The sequence below is a fragment of the Apodemus sylvaticus genome, chromosome 2, assembly GCF_947179515.1.
Source record: "Apodemus sylvaticus chromosome 2, mApoSyl1.1, whole genome shotgun sequence".
Lineage (NCBI taxonomy): Eukaryota > Metazoa > Chordata > Mammalia > Rodentia > Muridae > Apodemus > Apodemus sylvaticus.
The window spans coordinates 187,551,716-187,579,310 of NC_067473.1; the positions used below are offsets into that span (position 1 = coordinate 187,551,716).

General features: G+C 39.9%; 1 protein-coding gene across 3 annotated transcripts; it reads left to right on the top strand.

Moving 5' to 3' along the window:
* The first annotated feature begins 809 nt into the window (after positions 1 to 809).
* On the top strand, positions 810 to 27,292 carry Resf1 (retroelement silencing factor 1). 3 transcript variants are annotated; one of them, XM_052175360.1, is made up of 5 exons: positions 810 to 908; positions 1,325 to 1,384; positions 17,287 to 21,636; positions 23,128 to 23,208; positions 26,408 to 27,292. In XM_052175360.1, exons 3-5 carry the CDS (start codon positions 17,340 to 17,342, stop codon positions 26,563 to 26,565), a joined length of 4,536 nt encoding a protein of 1,511 aa, XP_052031320.1. In that variant the 5' UTR covers positions 810 to 908; positions 1,325 to 1,384; positions 17,287 to 17,339; the 3' UTR covers positions 26,566 to 27,292. The 3 variants fall into 3 exon arrangements, with proteins under 3 accessions (XP_052031320.1, XP_052031321.1, XP_052031322.1); XM_052175361.1 differs by having other exon boundaries at positions 1,325 to 1,366; XM_052175362.1 differs by lacking the exons at positions 810 to 908; positions 1,325 to 1,384 and adding an exon at positions 16,348 to 16,433.
* Positions 27,293 to 27,595: the final 303 nt, after the last annotated feature.

Below are 27,595 nucleotides of genomic sequence, written 5' to 3' on the forward strand. Positions count from 1 at the left end.
GTTTCCAAGTTCTTTTTGCAGTACTGAAGGTTCATTAATAGGTTCTTGCTTAACTCAGATCAGTGTTCATATAGTTTTGTTTGGGTCCATGAATCTCTGAAGAATGATACCCCAGACTCAAATAGTATGCAAAAGCAACGAGCATTTCTTGAACAAATTCTCGCACTCAGGAGCCCAGTTCCATCAGGCCAATTCACTCCTTTCAGTTTGAGTATCGATTCCTGAACCCCAACAGTATATTTTCACTGGCCCTTGGCCTTTCACTCCAGAAGCTCTCAGTGAATCTTAAATAAATTCCAGGTGCCAGGTTAAGCGTTCTTCTCCCCTCAGACGGCAGAAGGCGCACCTGCCCGGCACTAGGACCACGGCCCGGGCGCAAGCGCACGGGGGCGGAGCGCCGAGTCAGCTGGACCCGCCCCAGCGAAGGCTGCCACCAAGCCTCTGCGCGCTCTGCGCTCGGCCGAGGCCTGGTTTGGTGCATCAGCGCGTAAGCACCCGCAGGGCGGCCGGTCTGCTTCCGATCGGGCTTTTGTTCTGCGCCCTTGGCTCGGGGCTGGGTTTCGGCTACCTCTGTCCCGGCGGAGGGGTGCCGCCCGGGTCTTCGCTGCACCGCGGGGTCGCTGCGCGCCGAGAGGGCGCGGTCTGCGGTTGTTGGCCTGAAGTAGCAGGCAGGCTTGTTGCAGCTAAGCGTTCCTTCCGGTTTCGGAAGGAGAAGCAGAGCTTTGTTTTGCTTTTCGGTTTCTTTCTGTGTCGGTCTTCCGCTGCCTGGCCTCTGCAACCCAGCGGAATTGCTTTGCGCTCCGCCCTCGAGCGTCCAGGCCTGGGTGAGCGCCGCGGCCCGCAGCATCTCGGAAGCTATTTGCGTTTGTGGTACTTAAGAGTGCCTTCCTAGAAAAATGGAAAAACAGGTAAAGTGGGTAAGCTGGCGTGCATTTCAGTAGGCCAACTTCAGAACTTGCGTGGGGATTTAAATTGTCTGCTGAAAATGTTACGGTTAAGGGGAATCTTAAGTTCGATTCATGTTACCATGCAGATATGCTAAAGTCTTAAGTTACTGCTCCATTCAGCCCCAATCAGGTTCTCCTTTATCAGTCCACTGAAATTACTAAAGAAGTATTTTTGCTTTGCTATTATACGACAGTAGTGGACCTGGAGAAGCCCGCTTGGATTCTAGTGATAGGGAATATTTTGAGAGTAGCTTAGTTCAGTAGTTCTGTTTTTAGCACATCTGATACCAATACAGCAAACTTACTATGTTCTCAGTACCACTTTAAGGGGAATAGACTAGACCTTAACTCTTAAAAATGTCTCTTGCTTTTCTTAGGATTAGAGGCCTGAATATACTTCTTGTGGAGGAGACTAAAAGGTAAAATTGTATTTACAGGTAAGGCAGCCCGTTAATAGATCCTATCCTCGGTCTACCGGATGTCTGTTTACATTATACCGTGGAGTAATTTATTTTGGAATAAAGAATATCATTGAATGAACACTGGTTAAACCTACAGAACTTGGCCTGGCATGTGCCTGCCTTTAATTTCTGCATTTGGGAGACTAAGGTAGGCAGATCTCTGAGTTTAAGGCAAGCCTTATCTACATACCAAATTCTAGTTTAGCCTGGACTGCATAATGAAAGACTCAAAAATTCTCACCAAACAAAACCTTCACAGAACCAATGGGACACGGTGGATTTGATGGCAAAGCTTAAGAAATGTTGTTGTTGGTATGGTACATAACAGTTTATTTTTTGCCTTAATGAGACAGAGGAGAGATGAGTTTTGTTTTGTTTTAAAGCTGAAAAAAAACAAAACGCATCCCCAAACAAACAACCAGTCAACCAACTTCTTAGAACTCTTAAAATAGCACCTGGCACATAGTAATTGCCTGTTGGAGATTAGGTTAAAGGAAGTATATTTTTTATGGCCTTAGGCATTTTAAAGCTAGGCTGGTCTTGAACTTGCTACCTTCAACTGGTGATTCTTCAGATCTTCCTCCTGAATGCTGGGATTAGATTTGCACCTTCCTCTCTAAGGGATGTCTTTGGTCAAAGCCAACCCATGGCTATCTTGCCCTAGGTTTTTTTTTTTTTTCCTCTTACCTGTCTGATTAGTTCTGATATCTTGAACTTTATCAGTGCTATGATTTTAGGAATTTAGCTGTTTAGGGAATTGTAATCTTGTTAAACTTTATTATAATAAAGGTGAACTTCTGGAATCTTTGGTTTAACAGCCTTTTCTTCCCCATTTCTTTGGAAACTAATCTATGCAGAACAGAAGTAGGAAAAATTCTAACTGAGGTAAAGCAAGAGTTTGTCCCAACCCTGGCAAAAGAAATGCAAACTAAGTGCAAATGAAAAAACCTTAAGACCAGGAAATCTGGTTTTTTTTTCCCTTTGGAGACTGATATTTAGTACTTAAAATTCTTGGTATGCTAAATTAACTAGTAATGAAGGGTATACTTAGCTCTGAACTACCAACAAACAACTCTGAAGATGTGAAAGCTATCTTTGAGCTGTGCTATTATTCTCTCTTTGGGTACTTAGCCAGTCTTAGAGGAGGGTGAGGTTTTTATTTTCATATAAACTAAAATGTATAAACTGGGAGACTCAGGTTTAATTACAAATTAAATGAAGATTGCTTTAAAGGAAATGATTTTTTTTTAAAGAGTAACAATGACTTAAAATCACTTGTTTTGAACAATTTGAACAATTTTGATTTGCCTTGCTAGTTATTTAGAATTAATGTGTGTTGGTGCAGACAGTCTGCTTACACACTTAGGTCAATGTGAATGTTTCAGTTTTTAGTAACCCTCTAAGGCTTAAGAACGTGTGTAAGGAAGGGTATGTGCGTGTGAGGGCTCATGCCCTTGGAGTTTGGAGGAACACATCGTATCCCCTGGAGCTAAAATTAAGGTGGTAATTGAGAGGACAATTATATTAGTCAGGGTTCTCGAGAGTCACAGAACTTATGGAATGTCTCTATATAGTAAGGAAATTTATTGTGATGACTTACTATCCATAAGTTAGTAGTCCAACTAACCCAACAATGGTCAGCTATGAATGGGAAGTCCAAGAATCTAGTAGTTTCTCAGTCCCACGAGGCTAGTTGGTCTTCCGTAGAAGTAGGAACAGATGTGCTGGCAAGTAAGTGTAAGCAGTTGAACAGTGAATCTTCCTTCTAATGTCCTTATTTAGGCCTCCAGCAGGAGGTGTGGCTCAGATTAAAGATGTGTACCACCATGCCTGGATCTGGGACTTGCTTTGTCCCAGGCTGATCTTGAACTCTGAGATCTCCTCGCCTCAGTCTTCTGGGATTGAAGGTGTGTACTACCTTGCCTAGACCTAAGCTTTTCATGGCCATTATACCTCAAGATCTCCATATCAAGATCTAGGTCAGAAATCTGTGTCTTCCAGCCTTAAAATCTGGATCACAGGTGTGCCCTCCAATTCTGGATTGTAGTTTATTCCAGATATAGTCAAGTTGACAACCAGGAATAGCCACTACAACAACATAAACTCCATTTTAGGCATGACTTCAAAATGACCATAATACGCCCCCACCCTCACCCAAGTCATCAGTCCTAGAGACTAGGCCACAGTCACCAGCTTCAGGAACAGACCATAAATTCCAGAAACAAGGCCATAAACTTCCCCATCCAAAGAGCAGCCTGGAGATAACCACAGGATGGGAAAATATCATATCTTAGGATGGGCCATCTGTGCAGGGCAGCCTTAAATGGTTTGAGTATTTCATCCTGTGGTTAAGTGTTCCTGACACAGGAATGCAGTCCACTGACTACCTGAACAAAAAGCCACTCAAAAACAGATCCATGTACTCAGCACCACCGATGAAGTTTTAGATGTCTTAACCCTAGCTAAAATTCCCCTAGTTCCCCATGAAAAGGCCTGCACACCTTTGTCTGGGGTCACTAGTTTTGTAAGACCCTTGTATGCAGGCTTCTTGATTTCTTGAAAGTAAAAATATTCTCACCATGCCCTGCTTTCGGACTTAACAGTTTTGGGCTGCTTGATATCAGTGCTGGGAACTTGGGTCTTCTGCAAGATTTCCCTTGCTGGCTATGTTTTTGGTTTGTCAAGATAGTCTCTGGCAGTCCTGGAGCTCACTATGTAGACCAGGCTGGCCTCTAACCCACGGTGAATGACCTCAACTTTCGGAGTGCTGGTATGGCGCCATTACTGGTTCCTTAAAGTTGTCTTTGATGTTACTGTGAATGGAAAAACTTTCTTAGTTTCTGACATAATTATGTAGAAATACAGTTGTGCTTTTTTTTCTTTAATTTGTTTTTCTCTTCTCCACACAATGTCCTGCTGTATAGCCCAGGCTATCCTCCAGTTAACTTCTTGATTCTCTGTTTAGAGTGGTAGGAACACAGGCCTGGTTTAGTTTTATGATTGACAAAGTAGTTTATTTATTTTTGAGACCAAGATGTCATGTCACCACAAGGCTGGCCTTAAACGTACTATATAGTAGAGAATGTACTTCCGGCCATATATTCCCAGTGGTGGAATTACAGACATGTGCTCTCATGATTGCCTTCAAACTTAGTTTTTAACTCGATCTATATAGAGGATGCTATTTTCTACAAATCTGTAACTTTCTTTTATCTGGAAACTGAAAGGTAATTTTCATCAATTTTGGATGTCTTATTTGTAACTGTCATGCCCAGAACACCTGGCAAGTACTGAGTAGAAGAGGCAAGACTGGGTATCCCCTGGTCTTTTCTCTTACAGGAAAAAGTGACTCTTAGAGCATTAAATATGCCAGGGGTTGTGGGTATTTTACTTTTTTGCAGTTTTGTAACTCAGCAGCTCTCACAGATTTTTTATTATGGTAACAGCAGGGGCTGTACGTACCAGCATTTTTGAATCCTCGTCCTCTTTACATAGGACAATCATACAGTGATTTTACTAATGAACATCTTTATTCTTTTTACCCAGGGAGTCTTATTGGGTCTGGTATCAGTGTGTGCACCCTGAGTCCCCATTTCCTTTCTGGCAAATACACTTGGAGTGCTGAGGAGGAATACTTTTTTTTTGTTTGTTTGTTTGTTTTGTTTTTTCCGAGACAGGTTTTCTCTGTATAGCCCTGGCTGTCCTGGAACTCACTCTGTAGACCAGGCTGGCCTCAAACTCAGATATCCGCCTGCCTCTGCCTCCCAGAGTGCTGGGATTACAGGCGTGCACCACCACTGCCTGGCTAGGAGGAATACTTCTTAAAGCCCCTAATGAATGTCAATGCTATATTACCCTTAGATCACTACTTCAGTTGATGGCAGAATGACCCTTCTTTTTCCTATCACCCCTTTTTTCTGGTGCCATTCTTTTGGGCCCAAGTTGGAAAGGCAGTTGGGGTATTTTAAATATGCTTTGTCTATATCTCTTGATCATCGATTTTCATCCTTTTTGAATCTTTGATTGATTTTGCATTAGTTTGGGATGTTGAGCTGTCCTTGAATTACTGGAATACATTTCAGAGTCATGGCATAGAATTTTAATATGCACTTGGATTTTACTTACTTGCATTAATATTTCTTTTCTTTCTTTCTTTCTTTCTTTCTTTCTTTCTTTCTTTCTTTCTTTCTTTCTTTCTTTCTTTCTTTCTTTCTTTTTTTTTTTTTTTTTAATTTTTTGAGACAGGGTTTCTCTGTATAGCCCTGGCTGTCCTGGAACTCACTCTGTAGACCAGGCTGGCCTCGAACTCAGAATCCGCCTGCCTCTGCCTTCTAGGTGCTGGGATTATAGGCGTGGGAGTCCACTGCCCGGCGCATTAATATTTCTTGAGGGGTTTTTTATGTCTGTATTTGAGAGATTGTCTTCATTTTGTACGGGATAATATTGGTTTCAAATAATTCAGTTGAATTTTTTTTCCTTGTCTTGGAATATTCTGCTTAGAGTTGATTTTAAACCTTTCAAGGTTTAATGAGACTACTGAAGCCATCTGAGCCCAAACATTTCTTTGTGGGTAGTTTTTAAACTAAATGTTATGGCTTGAATGTGAAGTGTTGTTTCCCCCATGTGATGGTGTATGCCTCTGATCTCAACAATACTTGGGAGGCAGAGTTAAGTAGACCTCTGAGTTTGAGGACAATCATGCAGTGATAATACGAATGGAACATCTTTATTCTTTAGAACCAGGGAGTTTTATTGAGCATGTATCAATGTATAACCCAGGGTCCCCATCTCCTTTATAGCAAATACCTGGTCTGGCCAAACAGAGCTATGTAGTAAGACCCTGTCTCAAAACAAACACACACCCACACAGAGCTTTTGTTTTTGTTTTAGCTGACCATGTTGGCATAGGTCAGTAATACCAGGACTATTAGACTGAGGCTTGCTTGTAGGTCACAAATAGGAGGTCAGCCTCTACTGTGTAATGAGTTCTAAGCCAGTTTGTGCATCATGACTGAAATCTACTCTTCACTATGCCAGTAAAGACTAAATGCTATAAATCCTGACATGTGTATATTTCAATTCTACATGATTGACTTGGATCAGCATGTTGACATTCTTAAGTGGCAGGTTTCTGAGAGGAGAGAGGATGAGGAAATGAGAAGTAAAGAAGACAGGAAAGCTAAGGTTTAGAAGTTTATGCTAAGCAAGTTTATTAAGAATAGCATCTTAGGATTTATAGGGGGACAATGGGACAGAGTCAGCAGAAAGCTATCATACAATTTGATGAAGTCATCTGGAAGTTAATCACACAATAGTACACAAAGAGACACAGGATATCTCAAATGCATCACAGACTGAGCTCTCCACATCCTTGAGACTGGTAGCTCTAGTTTTCAGGGGGAAAAGCCATGTTCCCAGGAACTGAAACCTTAACTCCATTGAGGCCCTGGCGCTAACCTGGACCAGAATTTATCACATCAGCTCCTGGGCAAGGACATAGAACTAGTTAGTTCCCTTCGTCTTTTCATTGGGGTTTCTGGCACAGAACACATACTAGTGAACAAATACTGTGATTAGGGTAGCTTAAAATTTGGAATTAGTAACTGAGTGATTGAAGTACTTCTACTTAGTTGGCAGCAAACTTCTTTGCCTCCTGAGACATTTCACTACCTCCAGTTCTACAAATCTTAAAAAGTGAAACATGGAAATCCTAGGGCTACTCCTCTCACTCATTAGCCTCTTCAAGTTCTTGCTGATTACCAAACCCTTGGTACCCTAGTAATGAATGGAAATAATTAGCTCTTTATTAGCTTTATTAGTCATGGTTTCCCTTGGTCTCCTGGTGCCAAGAAAGTACCCTGTATGACTTCTGGATTGCAGTGTGACTCTGATGGCAGGTCTCTGTTTATTGTGAAGAAGATGGACTCTGGCTAATGGTACTACCATTGGGTTTTTTTCCAAGCCGGGCAGTGGTGATGCACTGGTGATGCACGCCAGTAATCCCAGCACTTGGGAGGCAGAGGCAGGCAGATTTCTGAGTTCATGGCCAGCCTGGTCTACAGAGTGAGTTCCAGGACAGCCAGGGCTATAGAGAGAAACTCTGTCTTGAAAAAAAAAAACCAAACCAAATCCAAAAAAACCAAAAAAAAATTAAAAAAGAAAAAAAAAAAAAAAAGAAAAAGAAAAAGAAAAAAGTCTCTTTCTAGTCTTTAGTTTGTAAGATCTAGGCTTTCCTTCCCAGGTTCACAAAAAGCCCGAGTTGAAGTTCTTGTAAACAACTAACTGAACAGAATCTGAATAGTCAGCGTAGACCCTGGAGCATGGCCTGCATGACCTATAAATAACCGAGAAACAATTCCATCAGGTATCTCTTTGAAACCATTTGGGCCTCTTAACAGGAATTATTCAGTTCTTCACGAGATCTGTCTACACCAAGGGGGCACATTTGACTTGTCCCTCGTAAGGGGAGATACTTAAAATTTTTGTATGTCTAACTCAGTTTTGTATTTGATCAGAGACAGTTGACTGTGTGCCTGCCTGTGTCTGTCTCTCTTATTTTTGATAAGAGGGTAACTCAGGGTGGCTTTGAACTTTGATTCTCCTGCCTCCATCTCCCAAGTTCTGGGATTTCATGTGGTAGTTCTTGCAGCAATGTTGTTTCTGAAGGCTTATACTTCCTTACCACACATTAACTTGCTATGTATAGTTTATAGATATTTAAGACCACCAGCTTATTAGGCATGGTGGTGCATGTCTTTGGTCTCAGTCCCCTAGGGAGGATTCTACCACTTGGATAAGAGGATTTCTTTGCATTTTAGGCTAGCCTCAGCCTAAATTAAACCCTCTTTCCAAAGAAAAAGTTCTTCAGGGCTAGAAAGCAGTTAAGGGCAGTTGTTGCATTTTCAGAGGACCTGAGTTTGGTTCCCAACGTCCATATTGGGCAGCTCTGCAAGCTTCTGCAGCTCCAGTTGCAGGGACTTTCACACCTCCTTCTGACCTGAGGCCACCTGCACATATATTACATAGGCACAAACACAATAAATAATTATCTGCGTAAATAGTCTCTACCTCTCTAGTGGGTGGTATTCCTTGGGATAAATACTAAAACAAGACACTGGGCAAAATTCAAAGAATGATATTTTACCTCTGTATGTGTTCTCTGTAAAGTTTAACTCCAGTGATAGAGTAGTAATATAGTCATAAGGAGTAGGTTCAACATTGAGTAAAACCATACATGTATGTAGTCTGCTGTTAACTGAGATGTTGTCTAATCTGAGACATTTACTTTATCTGATTGAGTGGCCTCTGCTTCTGAATAGAATTTGTATTGTAGTTGGATTCTTTTTTTTAAAAGTGAAATAACAGTTGCCACAGTGATTTACTCTTATTAATGATCAACTCAGCTTAGGTCACTTCTTGCATACCTGTGGGAACTGGAGGCACTGAACTCACTTAGAACTATAAGAAACAGACTTAAACAGCCACAGGATTGTTCTTCTGCATCCCTAGTTCCCATTGACAGGACCTTACAACATTCCCCCCATCCAGGTATAAGAATGGCCCATTTCTAAGCTGACTTTTCAGTAGCCCATGTTTTGACTGATTAATATAATCCTTTCCTCCCTTTCTGGACTATTGTGGAACTATGCCTTCTGTGTTCTACCATTGAGCCTCATTCTCAGCTCTGTCTAAAAAACTCCTTGAGGTACCAAAACCATTTGTGTTTTGTAAGTTCTGTGTACTTCACATCATTTCTAGGTTATTTAAAATACTTAATACAAAGTAAGTGCTATATAGACTGTTGTTGTGCAGTAGTCTTTAGGGATTAGAAACATGACAGAATCAGTACCAACACAATTTCTCTTGTTTTTAATCTTTGATTAAATTTAGTTTGTATATGATTACACTTTGTTGTCTGATTATGACTAAGTTAATGCAGATAAATTAACCGAGTGCCCCTGCTAGTAGGGAGCTGCTTGCCTTTGTTAATATGTTAAAAAGGTAATGTAATTAAAGGGTTCATTCAGCACAATTATTTCTTGTTCTTTGTTCATCTGCTTTTTTAAAAAAAAATATATATAAGTACACTGTAGCTGTCTTCAGACACAGCAGAAGAGGGCATCAGATCCTATTACAGATGGTTGTGAGCTTCCAAGTGGCTATGGTGAATTCAACTCAGGACCTCTGGAAGAGCAGTCAGTGCTCTTAACCACTGAGCCATCTCTCCAGCCCCCTCATCTGTTTTTCTTGACAGGATCTTGCTGCATAGGCAAAGCTGGCCTTAAAGCTGTGACCCTCTTTCTCCAGCCTCTGATGCTGGGACTACAGTTGTGCGCTGCTTTGCCCACCTATAATAGTTGTTGGCATATATACATTTCTGAAAGGTTAACTCTTAGACTAGAGTTGTATTATAATGTAAAATTCAGGAAAATTGGTTACATAAAGCCTGTCAGACTAGGAAGCCTATTTAAACTGACCTTTTCTAGAGAAGGCTAGAGATACTATAGATGGTCTACATCACACTTTGGAATTCCTGGGAAGTGGGTTACCTTGAATTGTTGGCATTTGTAATTTTGCAGATTTTTAGTGCAAATTCTAATTCTTTTTTTTTTTTTTTTGATGCTTTTATTACAAATTAGAAATACTGGCCTTCACTTTAATCACTTCAGCATACTGTTTGTATAAACTTCATTTTGTAATGTGAAAACTTGTTAAGGAGATGGCTGGCAAGTCAAAAAAATATATGTACAGGAATAGTTTAATATCCTGGGGTGGGCGTCCAGGCAGCATGTGCAAGGGCCACTGAATGGCACTAGCAGGAATTCAGGATTTGTCCTAGGGCAGACACTAGGAAATTGCTGGACCTAGCAAGGGGTGAAAATAAAATCCCTCACAATGTCAGGTAATACTGAGGTGTGTTAACTAGTCCTTTCCTACTGTCAGCCTTTCTAGGGACTCAGAACCCAAAGCTTCAAGATATAGCTCCTTGGCCAACGGAGTCCTTTGAACAAAAGGAGACAAAGGACCTTTGATGTCAGTCTCTCTCCACTCTTCTCATCCTCCTGTCTCTAAACTCCTTCATGAAGCCAGCCACAGAATGTGGAAAGGCTATTCTGCCCTCTCCCCTCTGCTTCTTTGTAAGAACTGGCTGTAAGAGTTCTTCTGACCTATCTGTTAGGACAGTAGATTGCCAGCCTTATTTACAGAGGTTCTTACCCAAAACCCAGAGGAAAGAGTACCACAAGGAGGCCAAGAAAAAAGTTAGCCAGACAAGTATGACTGAATTTTCCATGTGTCCATTAGCTATTACCTTTTTATCTCATCATTTTTAAAGTTAAATTAATTTACTCTATGTATGAGTCTGTACCACGTGAGGGCAGAAAAGTACATTGGATCTCTTGGGACTGGAGTAACGGATGGTTGCTGGGAATTGAACTTGGGTACTCTGGAAGACTACCTAGTTCTTAACTGCTGAGCCATCTCTATATAACTGTTCATTCTTTAAATCTAAGGTTGAAATGGATAGTTTCCATTAATCTTCATTCTTCAGAGTTTTCATTTCTGTAGTTTCCTGTCACATAAAATGTTGGTTACATTTATTATTACTATTATTTAAAAAAAAAAAGAGCTTTTCCTACTGTTCAGAGATTTCTGATATTTACTCAGCAGACATTGACTAGACATTCTTTTCCCCTCCTTCAACTCAGCTTTCTATTTATAACTTCCTACAATTTTTTTGATAAGCATCTTCTTAGGTTTCTCATAGGAAATAGTAACAGTAGTAATAACCTGTAAGATTAAATCCCCTGCAAAACTAATGGCAGACTTTGTCTACTTCTAGGTAGTAGACACTATTCAGATACTTCTAGCATTGACTACCTAGAAGTAGGTACTTCTGGACATTGATGTGTAGTTTGGGCTCTCCAAGATGGATCTTTTATGTTTTTCGTATGACTGTTAATAGCACCTGTCCTAGTTTCCCTCCTATTGCTGTCATGATGTGGTGGTATTCAAATCCAATGGGAAAGACCAAACACTTAGACTCAATTCAGATTTAGATGAAATGAATTTATTCTTACTGCTGGCAGAAGGACAACAGCCTTATTGCTGAGGCGCATGCAGAGCCGAGGTGGGTTAAGGTGAGGTTTAAGGGTGGACATCAGAAGGGTGTGTATTGCAACAATCCATGGAATCCACAGCTAGGCTAAGGAACTGTTTTACTGCCCTCAGTTGTTTCTCGCTTTCCCACTATACAGTAATAAAAAGACCATTTCATCCCTTTCCCACAGCAATAAACAGGTTTTACAGAAACAAAGGCAGCTGTTAATACCTCAGGGCACATTTTCCTATTCTTATCTCCCCTGCAGGCCACTAGGACAACCCAGGCATTCCTGAGAAAAAGGTCAATAGCCCTTAAGGGATGGCTGACTGGCTCTATCCTTGTCTATGCTTTATCCCAGAGACTTATGTAAATTATTACTTAGGTCGGGCATTCTGATGACTGGGACAGAGAAGAAGTTCATTTCTGGGCAGGCAGAAGCAAAGTGCCATCAGCATAGGACTGGCTGTCATGTCTCTCCAATAAAATAACTCAACAAAATGTATTTTAAGGTTGAGAGTTAATAAGGTACACAATTCTGGGTTACACTCTCTCATTGTGGAGAAGTTGAGACAGGAATCTGAAGTTCCATTCATAGTTAAGAGCAAGAATGAGAGCATGCACGCTGGTGTTCAGTTTGCTTTCTTAGGAAGTCTGGGACTCAGAGCCACCTTAATTAGCATAATCAAGCTGCCCATAGGTCAGTTTAATCTAGGCAATCCCACATTTGGCTTACTTTAGGCAATGGACTCTAGGTTGTATGAAGTTGATTGTTAAAACTAACCATCACAGAATCTTAGTAAGATCTTCATAAAATTTTTGAGTGAAGAATCTCATCCCCATCCTCTCCACCCTTCTTCAAGTCAGCTTTATAACTTCCTACAGTTTTTTAAAATAATCATCTTCTCAGGTTTCTGGTAGGGAATAGTACTAATAATAATACCATATAAGATTAAATCTGCAAAACTAAATGGTAGACTTTGTGTCGTCTTATAGGTAGTAAGTTTTGTTACATTGTAGTAAGCTGTCTGAACACTGGGTTTAAGTGGTCCTCTTTCCTTAGCCTTCCAACTCCAAGTGCACACTATCATACCTAATTATTGTAAGGATCAGAAAATCGCTGAAGGAAGACCCGAGATTCAGATAGTATGCAAAGACAAAGAGCATTTATTCTGCAGAAACATCTAGCATGCAAGGGTTACCATTGTTTCCAAAAGGCACAACCCCATTCCCCAGATATTTGAGTTCCTTTGATAACAGGACTGCTTAATTGCTTCAGAGATAACAGCAGATTTCTAAAATTTACAGCACATTTCAAAGGGTTACAGAAACTAAAGTTCATAAAGAAGATGTATACTCCAGGGCCCCAGGTCTGAAACAGGAGATAAAATATTGACTGAGTTCGTCTAAACAAAACTTACAGGACGGCTTAGTTACAGTCTCTTCCCATGACCCTCCAAGCCGGTAACAAATGGTGAAAGTTAAGCCAGATAATTGCTCCTAGTGTATGTGCACATAGGCATTCTCTGTTATAACCTCTTATTCAATTTATGACTGAATTTATGTGCAGACTCAAAGTGAGCTTTTATTTTTTTACCCTGTGAACACATGCTTTGAGTTTTAGAGTACTGAGAACAAAGGGCAGAGATATGTTCCCCCTCCCCCTTTCTCCTCAATTTAGAGCCTCACAATTCTCACAGACTGCTTTCTCTAGCCTCCCTGCTGTATCACTTTGAGGTAATAACTGGAGGCTGCAGAAGCCAGCCTTAAAGCAACTAAGTCAGGTAGATCAGCTGCAAACTGCAGAAGCAGAGTACCTTTCACCCAGGATGCTAATGGTCCATGGCCATGGCCTAGTTTCTGAGCGGAGATAAAATGGGATATGAAAAATGAACTCCTCAGTTATAAGTGGGGTTTGGTTGGTTTTTATTTTTATTTTGGAGACAGGATATTATGTTTCCAAGGCTGGCCTCAAACCTGATAAATGCATCTCATAGGTGATATAGGATTACCTGTGCATGATACTATATTGGGCTTTACATAGGAGCCAGCCTTTCCATTTCCTATGACAAGCACTCTAATTCCAGGTTAAAGGCTTCTTCCAAGTTATTAAGGCAAGAACTTTTGAAGTCTTCCTAAGTAGAGAGTGAATGTATGCATATGTGCTAATTTCTTTTATAATCTCCAGGGCCCAAACCCATGGAATGGTGCTGCATACAGTAGAACAGTTAACATAATGAAAACAGTCTTCTACTAACTTGTCCACAGGGCATCCTAATCTAGACAATTCTTCATTGGGTCTAGTTAATAAATACAGCTAACCCTAACACCCACTGAGTCACCTCCCTAGCTCTTGTTTTTTTTTTTTTTTTTTGAGAAAGGGCCTTGCTGTGCAGCCCACATTGGCCTGATACACCTGCTTTAGCCTTCCAGGAGCTATGAATTCAAGCAGCTCCACTATACCCAGCTTATTTCTGATTTGGGCATAGCATGGTAGAGTCACTTAAGTAGAACAGTATTTGATAAACTTAAGCTTTTAGAAATTTTTACGAAAATTTAAAAATAACAGTCTCCAAAATAATGATTAAAATTTAAACAGATGGAAGGGCTAACTGCCTCTTTTAACCTTTAACCACTGTGCATTGAGAGCACATATCAAATTATACTATGCCCCTCAATGTATAAAATATATTTCAGTAGATAATTTTTTGTTGTTGTTTTTTTGTTTTTTGGATTTGTATTTTTCAAGACAGGGTTTCTCTGTATAGCCCTGGGTGTCCTGGAACTCACTTTGTAGACCAGGCTGGCCTCGAACTCAGAAATCTGCCTGCCTCTGCCTCCCAGAGTGCTGGGATTACAGGCGTGCGCCACCACTGCCCGGCTCAGTAGATATATTTTAAGAAAATTCTGTTTTGACTCAAAAACCAACTTGTGCTCTTGGTACTTTTCTATTGCTGTGTAGACACCATGACTAAAACAATTTAAGCGGTAGCTGAGAGCTTTTACCTTGGTCCATCAATGTGGGGCACAGAAAGCTAACTGGGAAGGGTATAGCTTGAAAAGCCACCTCTATTAACAGAGGTTAATACCCCCATTTTTGAAACCTTAAAAGTACATTCTCATTAACATCACACACACACACACACACACACACACACACACACACACACACACACACACGTCCCACCTCCTCCAACAAAGCCACATTTCCTCATCCCTTTCAAATAGTACCACCACCAAATGGTGGGAACTAAGCACTCAAATATATGAGCTTACAAGAACCATTCTCATCCAAATCACTACATGCTCTTTTGAAATAACTAAAATAGATAGGGTGTAATAGTATATACTATTTAACCAAGTAGATCCAAATTTAAATCCCCAGCACTCATATCAGAGTCAGAAATGGGCATTTCATATAGGCTAGCTGGCCAAAGAATTTCCAGATCTAGTTGTTTCTATTCTCCAACCTCCATCATGGGGTTACCAGGATGTATAGCTGTTTTCAGTTAGTCATGGTTGAGCATGCTTTGTAATTACAGCACTTGAGAAGTAGAGAGGCAGGAGGATAACTTCAAGTTAATAGTCAGATAAGGTAAAATAGTGAGGCCTAGTCTCAAATCTGTTGGTATTTGGGGAGCTTTGTCCAGAACTGGGGCAGTGGTAAAGTACTGATAACATTTTGTACTACACACACATACTTGTATGACATAGCAAAATGTTTAGCCAACATTCTTGTTTCTGCAGCCTGGAAGTCCAGAATTTTTGTGTATCTTAAAGTTTGTCTTTAGGGCATGTTTCTTGCAAGGTTTGCCAGCAACTCTAGTGTGTCTCTTCATATAACCCATGTGATTTTAATACTGTATTCTAATATTAATATAACACGTGTGACATAACAGGGAATTTTCTCTCTGCCAACTTATTCTCTAGTTTTTTTGTGCATACCTTCTGGATATCCTGCCCTCCTGTCCAATCCTGTATTCTACCAGTTAAAGGGCTCAGTTCTACAAGACAGTCCCAGATCCCATTCCTGGGAGACTTGCACGTCTGATGACTATTGTAAAATTAAGGGGTTTCTTGTGATGATCTTTTCTTTGCTGTGCTCAATAAAACTGAAGGATGAAGTGGATATAGCAAGCCTTTCCTTTAAGGGTTAGGTGGGGGTTTCTTTTCTAGTCAGAACACACTACTCTCTCAATACTACCTTGTATCACATCTCACTCAGTAGTGGTATTTTGCAGTTAAATTCTGGCCCTTCTGCTCTTTCTAAAGCTGTGGGAGAGGCTGAAAGGTCTATCCTTTTGGTGCTGAGTGCCTCCTGGGTTCTTCCTCTTATCCCAGTAGTATTAAACACAAATGTGAGCAAAAGAAGCTCTTGACAGAAGAAAGGAAAAGATGCTCCTGTCAGCTAGAGCATTGCAAGTGATGTAGTTTTGTATTAGGGACAAAGATCAAATCTGTCCTTCCTTCCTTCCTTCCTTCCTTCCTTCCTTCCTTCCTTCCTTCCTTCCTTCCTTCCTTCCTTCCTTCCTTCTTTCGCTAGGCTAGCATAGCCATGAACAACACAGGGTCCTGGAAAGGGGGCAGTGTTAGGCCTTTGGCTTCACTTCAAGAATGATTAAGTTTTCTTTTTCCACAGCTGTTCCTACATCAGTTTAGCTGTCTACTAAAGATAGAACTGAATGCAAGGCTTCTTTGTCCCATTCTCTGAGTTCCTCTTCTACATTTCTCTAGTTTTGTGGTCTTGTTTGTGCTAGAGGACATTTCTACTTTTCTACTTAGTCGTTATCTCATATTTGCAGCTTTCTGAAGTCATGTAGCCACACCTTAGTCAGGGTTGTTCTTGAGAAAGAAACCGCAGACCATCTGGACCCTCACAGTTTTAACTTTTTACTTTGAGATGGGAGGCTTCACTGAATTGCCCAGGTAGGCTTCCTTAAACTTACTGTCTTCTTGCTTCAGCTTCTTAATTATAGATATGTACCACCAGTCCTCGCTCAAGTAAATTTCTCGGTATGTCAGGAGTAATATAGCCATAAGTAGAATGCTATGTAGATACATTTGTCTTAAAAGATGTTATAGATTTTGTTTGTTTGTTTGTTTTTCTTTTCAGATAGGGTCTCTCCACATTGTCCAGCCATTTTCACAATACCATTTAGTTTCCTGAGTAGCTGAGTAGAGTAGGAAGCTCTACTTATTAACTTTTGTTTTGTTATGCTTAGAAATTTTATGAAAAGATAATATTGTGTTCTTCAATATAATTAGTTGTTGGGGATGTTCAGTAAGAAATCTTTATATAAACTTTGCTTTACAACTAGCATGGATTGCATAGAATAAAGAAATTATCAAAATAAGTGGAAACAGGTTAACATACCTAGTTAGTGGTAGAGTGAATGCTTAGCATGCCTGAGACTGTAGTCCATTACCTACACCTCAAAAGTCATAAAAACAGAAAAGTGCCACCTAAAAGGCGTGATAGCTGCTTTCTTCAGAGTGAGTATCATTGATCTTGACAGTTTTCTCAATTATTGTTGCAGCTTCTATTACTAATTCTCTTTCCAGATTAAGTGTACAGCTTATTAATTTGAGGTCCTTCTTTAGTTACTCTAGACATGGTTTGCCTTTTTTTTTTTCCTCAAAATTTTGTCTAGGCAATGTGATTATCATAAGTTTGAAAACAATCTAGTCTACAGAAGTAGTTCTAGGCCAGAAAGAAAAAGAAAAAAGGGAGTGGAGAGAAAAGGTTTTAATAAAAGATCTTTATTTGTATCTCTTGCAGATTTATGATATTCAAAACCATAGACTTTACAATACTGCTAAGTCTGATCAACTATGAATTGGAATGCAAAACCAGAGAATATTGCCAAACCCCCGCCATATTCTAAAACTCAGTCATCTATATTGCAGCAGTTTTTAATGGCTTCTACAGCATCTCAAAGCTCTTTCAGCTATCCTGCCCATAACCAAGAAGCATGCATGTATTCTAGTAATTCAAATTCAGTTTCACAGCAACTTCCGAGTGGCAGAAATTATATAACTCCTCAGACCCAGATCTCTGTTTCTAATATGCCTAGCAGGACAATTGTGGCCTCGCAGTCTTCATTGGAAAGAGTTGTATCTACAAATGTTAAAGGACCCCAACAACCAAACCACAATTTGCAAACAGTGTCTTCAGGAGTTATGCAAAATGTCTGGTTGGGCTCATCAATGAAGAATTTTATGCCTTCCCATACAGAAGCAGCCGTATCACATAATCTTGATGGAGGAACTAATATGCCTTATATGCATCCACCACAGAGTCAGCTTGTCACATCAGATACCTATTCTATGCAACTACAAATGGTTCCTTTAAATTCTGGAAAAGTACCTATAATACATCAAGGAAATCAGGGACTTAATCACTTCATACCAGATCAGCTGGCTGACTGGACACAATATACATCCAGTGAACTTACTTATCCTGAATACAGGCCACCTCCAAAGCAATACTCCTACATACTGACACCAGCTACTACATCATTACAAGTTAAAAATAATCAGCTCCCAACATATGCACAGAGCTTACAATCAAAGCATCCTGTACCTTTGTCATCATATCAGTATGCTGCAGAAAGCAACAAAAGACTCTCTGCCCTTCCTTACAGCTGTAGGTATGGAACCCAACATGTGCAAAATGCTCAGCCTGTTTCTAAACACTTGCCTATGGAGGTTCCTCAGAGTTCAGAAGTACACTCATCTGAAAAAAAGAAAGATACGTACAGAGACTTTAAGCAGCAGTGGCAGAATGCTAATGAGAAAAACTTCACCATTGGACAATTTTGTGATGTGAAAATAAATACCAAGCAGTCTTACAGTGAACCTGTTAGATCTTCTGGGGATGGTGTTCAGACGCTTGTTCAAAATAACCAAGAAAAAAGAAAATATTCCTACAATACAAGTACAAATCAAGTAATAGACACAAATGCCACAAAAGAAAAGCTGGCAAGGGATATTAAATCACTGGTAGAAATTAAAAAAAAGTTTTCAGAACTTGCAAGAAAAATTAAAATTAATAAAAGTCTTTTGATGGCAGCTGGTTGTAGTAAAACAGCCAATAATACTGAACCAATTCAGCATTCTGAATTTTCAGCAAAAGAAATGTCTGCTAAAAATGGCAATGACTGCTCTATGGAATTGCTAGCAACATGTCTTTCTCTTTGGAAAAACCAACCTTCAAAAACAACAGAAGAAAATGTTCTAAAACCTTTAGAAGAAAAACAGTGTAACACATCAAGAATCACTACAACAGTAGTTGGCAGTTCAAATCCCACAAGTGAAGTTCATGTTAAGAGTTTTTGTTCCAGTGTTGGAAATTCTCAGAAAATGATGAGCTCATCACAATCAGTATTGCCAGTTCTCACACCGAGTTGTGAGTCTTCTGGTGTAGCTGTTGGAAAAGGAACAGAGCTTCAAATTGCTGTGGTGTCACCTTTAGTTCTTTCAGATACTAATACCTTACCCGGAAAAGAGTTAGTGCCTGAAGTTTTACCTGAAACACTGTATCCAGTTGTTAAGGAAGGTAGTATTTGTAGCTTACAGAACAAACAGGCAGAAACCGGTGCTTTACCTTTTGATATTATAGGAGCAGTAGCAGGTAATAAACTATCAACAGAGATTTCTCTGCCTGTTGATAAGGAAAAGCAGCACAAACCAACACAGGGTAGTCCAGACATAGCCGATAGCAGCTTAGGAAAACATTCTTCCCTGGGCGTTGAAGTTCTGCCTAAGCCTGTGGACAGCACCATTGTGAGTGGACCCATGTTACAAATTGAAAGTATCTGTTCTCTTGCAGAAGGGGATGTATCTTACAATTCCCAGATAGCTGAGATATTCAACTCTGTACAAAATGAGCCCCAGAAACCTTCACATAATCAGGTAATTAATAGTCAACAAGAACAAGTATATGATACCACTGAAAGTAAAGACTTTAGCTTTCAGAAAGATAAGTGTGTACAGTGTACAGATGTTCCTCATGAGGTCACTGAACAGCCAGAGCCTCTGGAGCCAGAAGAGCCAGCATCTTGTGAGTATGTGGAAACAAATAGAGAAACCGTAGAGGAAAGCTGTAGGGAGTGCAGTGGTGGAAAAGAAAGCACAACTAAGGATGTGTGTTCACCGGCTGCTGTTCCGCAGGATCCTCACCCTCAGGAAACTGATATGTTCAGCAATAAGTCAGCCCACAGTCTTCCTGCAATAAATGAGATTAGTGATGAAAGTGAACCTATCTCGTATGTACATGACCAGCTGTCAGAGCTTTTAAAAGAGTTCCCTTATGGCATTGAAACTGTTACCAGACATGAAGTGTCTGTGGACCGACAAAAGACACATAAAGTCTTAGGAAATCAAACTGGTGGTAAAGTTAGTAGCATGTCTGGGGATAGCACAGACCAAATAAAAATTACAGTATTAAACTCTGAACAAATTAAAGAACTATTTCCTGAAGAGGATCTGCCCTGTGACAAGTTGGCAGAACCCGAGAATAAAGAAATTGTTGCAGAAGTAAAGAGCCCATGTGACTCACAGGTCCTGAGAGAAGAAAGTCATGAACTTGGAATGTTGAATCCAGAGAAAGACAAAATCCATTGTTGTGCCTTGGGTTGGCTCTCAGTGGTTTATGAAGGTGTGCCACAGTGTCATTGCAGTTCTACAGAAGAAAAGGGCAAAGACCAGTGTTTGGACATCAACAGCAGCAAACAAGGAGAGCAGCCCTGTACTAGTGGAATCACTATTTTTGAAATTAATCCTGTTTCTAATAACCCAAAAACTCCTCTGATCCAAGCAGCCGAGAAAGGCCATTTTTCTGAAATGCATGGTGAAAAGACCAAAGCATCTAAAACAAAAGACACCCGGAAGGAACAGGAATTAACCTGGCATTTTTCAGCTAAAAGTTACAAGAAAGATAAAGTTAATTTTAACATAAGGCATGATAGCTCACTAAAAATGGAGCAAAAACTAAAAAATATTTCATCTAAATGTGACATACCAAATTCCTCAAAAAGCAATAAAATAGCAACGCCCGAAATAGTTCATGTCACAACTTCTAACTCTGATAAAAATACGCCATCTTCTAAACAAGATTCTCAGGAAAGCCTACAGAAAAAAAACATATCCCAAGACTCGGGTCCAGTAAAAGCACCTGTAGAACTTTCGTCAAATACATGCAGGAAGAATACCTCTTTGGTACAGTCAGTGTCACCAGAAAAGAAAAAACTAAAATTCAAAGCAGGTGGCTCCAGGCTGAAATACTTTGAAAAGAGAAAGACAGATCACGTGATTATTCCAGATATGGAAATAAAAAAGAAGAAATATGAAAAGCAAGAGCAGAACAAAAATGCTGGAGACACGCTCAAATTGTGTACTATTCTGACAGAATCAAATGAAAGAGCCAGTGTTCAAGAAAAGATTGTCCCAAGTCCTGAGTCCTCAGACTCAAAGGTTAGCTCCTCTAAGAGTACTCGAGTTATAACAGTGCAGGAATATTTACAACGGCAGAAAGACAAACATGTAACTGGGAGTAATGCTTCCAGAAACATCTGTGTAGAAAGTGTGCTGTGTGACTCTGAGCACACAAAGACCAGTAAGCATCCTGCAGCTGTAAGATGGGGAAAGTTAGTTGAGGGGCAGAGTATCAATGCAGAGACCTCAAAAGAACTGGAAAATAATTCTACCAGCCATGGTAAAGATTTCAAGATCCACTATTCTGAGGCGTCTAGACCACACAGTGCGTCAAGTAGTAGTAAAGGAAAGTTTGATGGGAAGCAGCCTGACAAAACCTGTAGTAGTAAGACCAGTATGAGTAATGAGTCCAACCAGAAGCCTTTCCAGGTCAAAGAACAAAGGAAACAGTACCTGAATCGAGTTGCGTTTAAATGCACGGAACGGGAAAGCATATGTCTCACCAAGTTGGACAGTGCATCCAAGAAGCTTAGTACAGAGAAAAAGAGTGGGGCATATACACCCAAGACAAAAGACATAGACAAACCTAGTATGCTGGAGTTTAAACTATGCCCAGATGTGCTATTGAAGAATACAGGCTCTGATGAAAAGCAGGATGATCTTGGGCCTGAGAAAGAGCAAGCACCTGTACAAGGTCCAGTATAATCTTCTCTCTCTTATTTGGGTGAATGGGGGATGTTCCACTTAGTTCAGGCTGGTGTTAAACCACTTTTTTGTTTTTTTGTTTTTGTTGGGTTTTTTTTTTTTTTTTTTTTTTTTTGGATTTGATTTTTCGAGACAGGGTTTCTCTGTATAACCCTGGCTGTCTTGGAACTCACTGTAGACCAGGCTGGCCTCAAATTCAGAAATCTGTCTGCCTCTGCCTCCCAGAGTGCTGGGATTACAGGTGTGGACCACCACCGCCCGGCTGTGAAAAGTATTTCTTTTGGTGAAAGTTTTAAAAGTATCAAGTGTACATTTATTTCAAGAAGTTTTGAGTTTTGATGTATTGATATTAGACCCTGAACCACAGCCAGAGTCTGGGTTTTAGTTTCCTTTTGTACTTGTAATTTCAAAGAGGCTCCTATGTGAAACTTTGTTCCAAATATTGGGAGGTACTGTAATCATGAGTCATAGGTAGCATCTCTGTGAAGTGCAGAATTAAAGGGGAATATGCATGAGTAGTTGTCATAAGAGAAGGTTATGAAGTTATAGATATCATAGCTAATACATTGTGCAGTGAAACTCAGAGTGGAAAAATATAGGATTTTAGTTTAGGTTTTAGTTTAATCTGAGCTTCTTTTTTTTTTCTTCTGGTTATATCTGTTAGTGAATAAAACTGTAGCATAAATGGTATTTCTTTGTGCAAGGTTATAGGTATAGAATACAAAAATAATTTTCTTTAAAATAGCTGATTTCAAGGCCAGGCATGGTTGCATATACCAACACTTGGGAGGCAGAGGCAGGTGGATCTCTGTATTTGAGACCAGCTTGGTTTACATAGTGAGCTCCAGGCCATTCATAATTACAAAATGGGATTCTGTCAACAACAAAAAAATTAAAACCCAAAAAAGGTGATTTCAATGGGCATTTTGTAGAACTTGGATGTAAATAGAAATTTGGGATTGAGCAGGGGCAGTAGTAACTTCCTCTCTCATACCTGTAAATGCCCTGAGAAATGTTGGTGATTCAGCTAGAGTGAGAAAATGTTTTCTTTTTTCTTTTTTTGGTTTTTTTGGATTTGGTTTTTTGGAGACAGGGTTTCTCTGTGTAGCTCTGGCTGTCCTGGAACTCACTCTGTAGACCAGGCTGGTCTTGAACTGAGAAATCTGCCTGCCTCTGCCTCCCAGAGTGCTGGGATTAAAGGGGTGCACCACCACCGCCTGGCTGAGAAAATGTTTTCTTAATGTGACAATTAAAAACTATTTATTTCCCTGTTGTAAAATATACCAGGAATATGATTTTTCAAGCCCTTTAAAGTTTGTATTACTTCGGAATTACCTACTTATTACCTATGGAATATATAGATTATGGCATATTACCAGTATTTTGAACCTTTAGATGAGGTTTTGGAGGTTTTGGTTGTTTTCATTAAGCTAAAATGGAGGAGTAAAGGTTGTTTATCTGAAAACAAGTATTTAAACAGTTTCAGGAATAAAAAGTACAAAAGAAGACTGGTTAAAATTCCTCCCTACAAAGACAAAGATGCCTGAATCAAGTCAAACAGGTAAGCCATCATCTTACCTTTTTTGTTTTGCTTTTAAGTTGCCAGCTTGTGTATGAATAACATGGATATAATTACAATATTATCACAATGCACAGTTTTATTCATAATCTTGTTTTTTTAGTCACTTGGTGTTTTTTTCTCAAGGTAAGGTAGGGTTGTTTTCTCTGTCAGGATGGAGTGGGAAGCCAAGATCTAGTTCGTTTTAACAGGAAAATAATACTATTACACTGAATTAGTTAAGGGAGTGTTGAATCTTTTTCCCTGGTAGGACTAGAGACTATTACACTGAATTAGGTAAGGGAGTTTTGAATCTTTTCCCTGAGTAGAACTAGATATAACCTCAATTCTGACATTGTATCAAGTGATATATAAATAAGAATATTGTGTAATTGTGATCAAACTCTTCACTAAGATCTGGGGCAGGCTGGATTGGCCTCAAGTAATGGCCTTCGGCCTCCATTTAATTATTTTCAGGCTCATTCATTCAATTCCCTGAACAAGGTGGGAAAGTACATTCCCATTTGTCGTCTGGCTTACTACATTGCTAGAATAGGGACTTGGACCTGGTCCCTTTCTTCAAAGTTTATTGAGGATAATGTTGTAAGTATTTAAAGTACAGAAAACTAGTTATCATGGTAGCTTTTGTTTGTTTGTTTGTTGGAGATTGGGCTTAGCAACTATCTGGTAGGCTAGCCTGTGAACTGATCCTCTTGCCTCCACCTTCATAGGCTGAAGGTTCATATGCTGCCGAGAATAGACTCCAGGGCTCTGTGCATGCTGAACAAAGACTGTATTAACCTAATCCTCATTGTCTGTTTAGCTAAAAGTAGAATGAATGTACTGTCTTGGGTTTGTGCATTGAGAAGTAGAAAGTAGAGCTGAAGAGTTGTGTCTTAAATTTTGCTTAGTTTAAAAGAGTTTCAGAATCTTGAAATTGGAAACAAACAATTTTATTAGGAACGGTGATAGAATGTTTTTTAAAAGATACTTATATTTAAAAGATTTTTTAATGAGTGGGTCTATGGGTCTGTGTACATGAGTGCCATTAAGGTGTAAGGTCCCCTGGAGCTGGATTTATAACAGTTTTGAGCCACCAGCATGGATGCTGGGACTACATCTTGTGTCCACTCCAAAAGGGGTATGTACTCTTAATCACTGAATCATCTCTCGCTAGCTCCAAATTTAACAAAGATGAGACTAGAGATTCAAATGTGTATAAGCAAGCATATACAGATTGAGTCATAGAAATACCAACATAATGCTTACATGAAAGAGCTTAGCTAGCCATGCTGTTTGATGCTTGTAAACCCTGTACTTGAGGGGATGAGACAGAAGGATCATAGAGTTGGAATAGCCCAGATTAATAGAACTAAGTACTGTCTCAAGGAATAAAAGATGAGTTAGGATATAGCTCAGTAGGTTGGGTGCTTGCTTTGCATTCATGAGGCTCTGGGTTCACACTCAGTGCTGAAGGGATTAAAGTAGCAAAATAAACTCCATTTTGTTTTTCAGACTCCATTTTAAGTTAACTTGTCCTCAGAGTGTCTTGACCCCCACCCTTGAGTTCTGAGAAAAACCACTCGATATTCTTGGCAGTTGCAAAATAGACATAACAGCTGTGGCCAGCCAATAATAACAGGGTGGGCTAAGAAAGAAAACATGAGTTGTTCCCAGGTCAAGTTATTCCCTTGCTGTGAACCAATCAGCTTAAAGGCCAACATTCTTTTACCCTCTTACCCAATCATGGCTTGGAAATTCCTGCATGAGGGTTTTTTTGTTGTTGTTGTTTTGTTTTGTTTTGCTTTGCTTTTTCCTTTATAAACCTCATTCCCTTAGATCTTGAGCTGCTTTCCATACTGTTGCATCAGGAAGGTTTGTAGTCCAGGCTTGAGCCTGAATAAAGACTCTGCTGTGCTTGCATTGGAGTTGTGGTCTCTTTGGGGATCCCTCAACCTGGGCATAACAGTGTCAGCCTTTGGAAGGAATGGTTAAAGGGGGATGGAAAGTGCTGGTGTAGTGACCCTGGGAAGGAGGCTCCTGAAGTAAGAGTTCCATCTAAATGCCTAGAAGGTAGAGAAGCAAAGGTAGAATATCAAAATCACACATTCACTGTTTGGAAATGGCCACACTTTTTATTGCTCTTTTTTTTTTTTTTCTGTTTTTTTCTTTTTTCCTAAAGACGGTGTCTTAAATAGCTAGACTGGACTTCAACTTTGTGTGTAGTTGATATTGACCTTGTACTCTGATCATCTTATCTCCACCTTCTAAGTGCTGGGTTAGTCATGGGCCTGGCTACCTTTCTATATTTTCTCCATTTTGTTTGGTTATTTGTTTGTTTTTGAGACAGAGTTTCTCTGTGTAGAGGCTTGCTCTCCTGGAACTTGCTCTGTAGACCAGGTTGGCCTCGAACTCAGAAATCCACCTGCCTCTGCCTCCTGGAGTGCTAGGATTACAGGCGTTTGCCACCACTGCCTGGCTCACTATATTTTCTTAGTTGGCTTGGAACTCTCCTTTTAGATAGACCAGGGGGGCCTCAAACTCAGATCTACTTGCCTTTACTTCCCAGATTCTGAGGCTAAAGGCAGCCACCACTGAACTATCTCTTTAGCTCTTCCTTTAGTTTTTTTGAGGCAAGTTTTGCTGTGAAACTCAGACTGGCTGTACTGGCTGGTTTTGCGTGTCAACTTGACAGAAGCTGGAGTTACCACAGAGAAATGCCTCCATGAGATCTAGCTGTAAGGCATTTTCTCAATTAGTGAGTGATCCAGAGGGAAGGGCCCTTGTGGGTGGTACCATCTTTGGGCTGATAGTCTTATGTTCTATAAGAAAGCAATCTGAGCAAGCCAGTAAGAACATCCCTCCATGGCTTCTGCATCAGCTCCTGCTTCTTGACCTGCTTGAGTTCCAGTTCTGACTTCCTTTGGTGATGAACAGCAGTGTGGAAGTGTAAGCTCAACACACCCTTTCCTCCCCAACTTGCTTCTTGGTCATGATGTTTGTGCAGGGATAGAAACTCTGACTAAGACACTGGCCTTGAGCTGAAGGTCCTCCTGCCCCAACCTTGTAAATGATGAGATTATACGCCTGCACTTCCATTTCAGCTATCTCCATGTTTTCTCTTCCCATAGATACTATACAATTTGTCTCACTTCTGATTGTATATTTGTTGTACTGAACATTGTCATTTTTATTTTCTTAGATAGTGCTGACTCAAGACTTTCTAAGAGAAGCCTGAGTGCAGATGAATTTGAAACGCTACAAAACCCAGTAAAAGACTCAAATGCCATGTTCCGGACCTACAAAAAGATGTACCTTGAGAAAAGAAGCAGAAGCCTCGGGAGTAGTCCAGTTAAATAGTCACAGGAAGTCGTGGTTTTTGTTTTTACTACCAGAACATCCCTAGTCTTTTCAGGCTCCCTTGCTGAAAATAACTCAGGACAGTCACATTTGGATTTCTCAGCCAAGTTCGGTTACAGCTTATGTTATATTTTTCAGTGATACTGAGTGACTGGAATGTTGGATTGGCTGCTGGTAAGGCGGCAAAAGAAAAATTGCATTTGTCTAGGAGCTACAAAGTGTGTGGTATCTGCATTGTTGAACTGTGTTTACTGTTTTAAGGCTTGCTGGTGCAGTGGTACACACCTGTGACCCTAACATTTGACATGGAAACAAGAGGATCAAGAATTCAAGGTCATTCTCATAGTAAGTCCTGTGAAATCACTTTAGGCTACATGTGACCTTCTCTCTAAAAGCAAAACAACAGCAACCGAAGCGTATGAAAGTAGCTTATGCAGACACTTACTTTGAAATGCTGTCATCCTGAAATGCTGTCATTCATTTGCTGAGAACTTGGTTGTTTGACTGGGGCTGTAAATAGATTCTTGTTTCTAAGCACATTAGAAAAATTTATTTTTCATAAAGTGCCCACTGTGAATGTCAAAGTATATTCCTAAGTATTTTGTACCTCATTGTAAATGTTTTTTCAGAAGTCTTGTTTTATACATTTGTTAAACTGAATGGAGTTTTTGGAATAAGTCTTAACATTACTTTTCATACTTGAAATAAACATTTATTTTTTAAAGAACTACAGTTTAAGTCTTCATGGTTCTGTAAGGGCCCATGATTCCCGAAGAATGATACCTTAAATTCAAATACTATGCAACAACAAAGAGCATTTATTCTGTAGAGAACCAGCACGGAGGGGTCTACCTATACATTAGGAAGAGAAGAGTTATAGAACTAAGTACTTCTAAAAAACAACTTCATTTTAATATTTACCCTAGATACCATGAAAAAGAACTATTTTATGCTAATGTTTACTCTAGATACAATGGCTCTACCAGAATTACACTGTGTGTGTGTGTGTGTGTGTGTGTGTGTGTGTGTG

Excerpts from the sequence above, each read along its gene's own strand:
- Resf1 (XM_052175360.1), top strand. The coding sequence starts at position 17,340 with ATGAATTGGAATGCAAAACCAGAGAATATTGCCAAACCCCCGCCATAT. Across the intron at positions 21,637-23,127 it reads AGAGCAAGCACCTGTACAAG|TTTCAGGAATAAAAAGTACA; the intron begins GTCCAGTATAAT and ends GTATTTAAACAG. Across the intron at positions 23,209-26,407 it reads GCCTGAATCAAGTCAAACAG|ATAGTGCTGACTCAAGACTT; the intron begins GTAAGCCATCAT and ends TTATTTTCTTAG.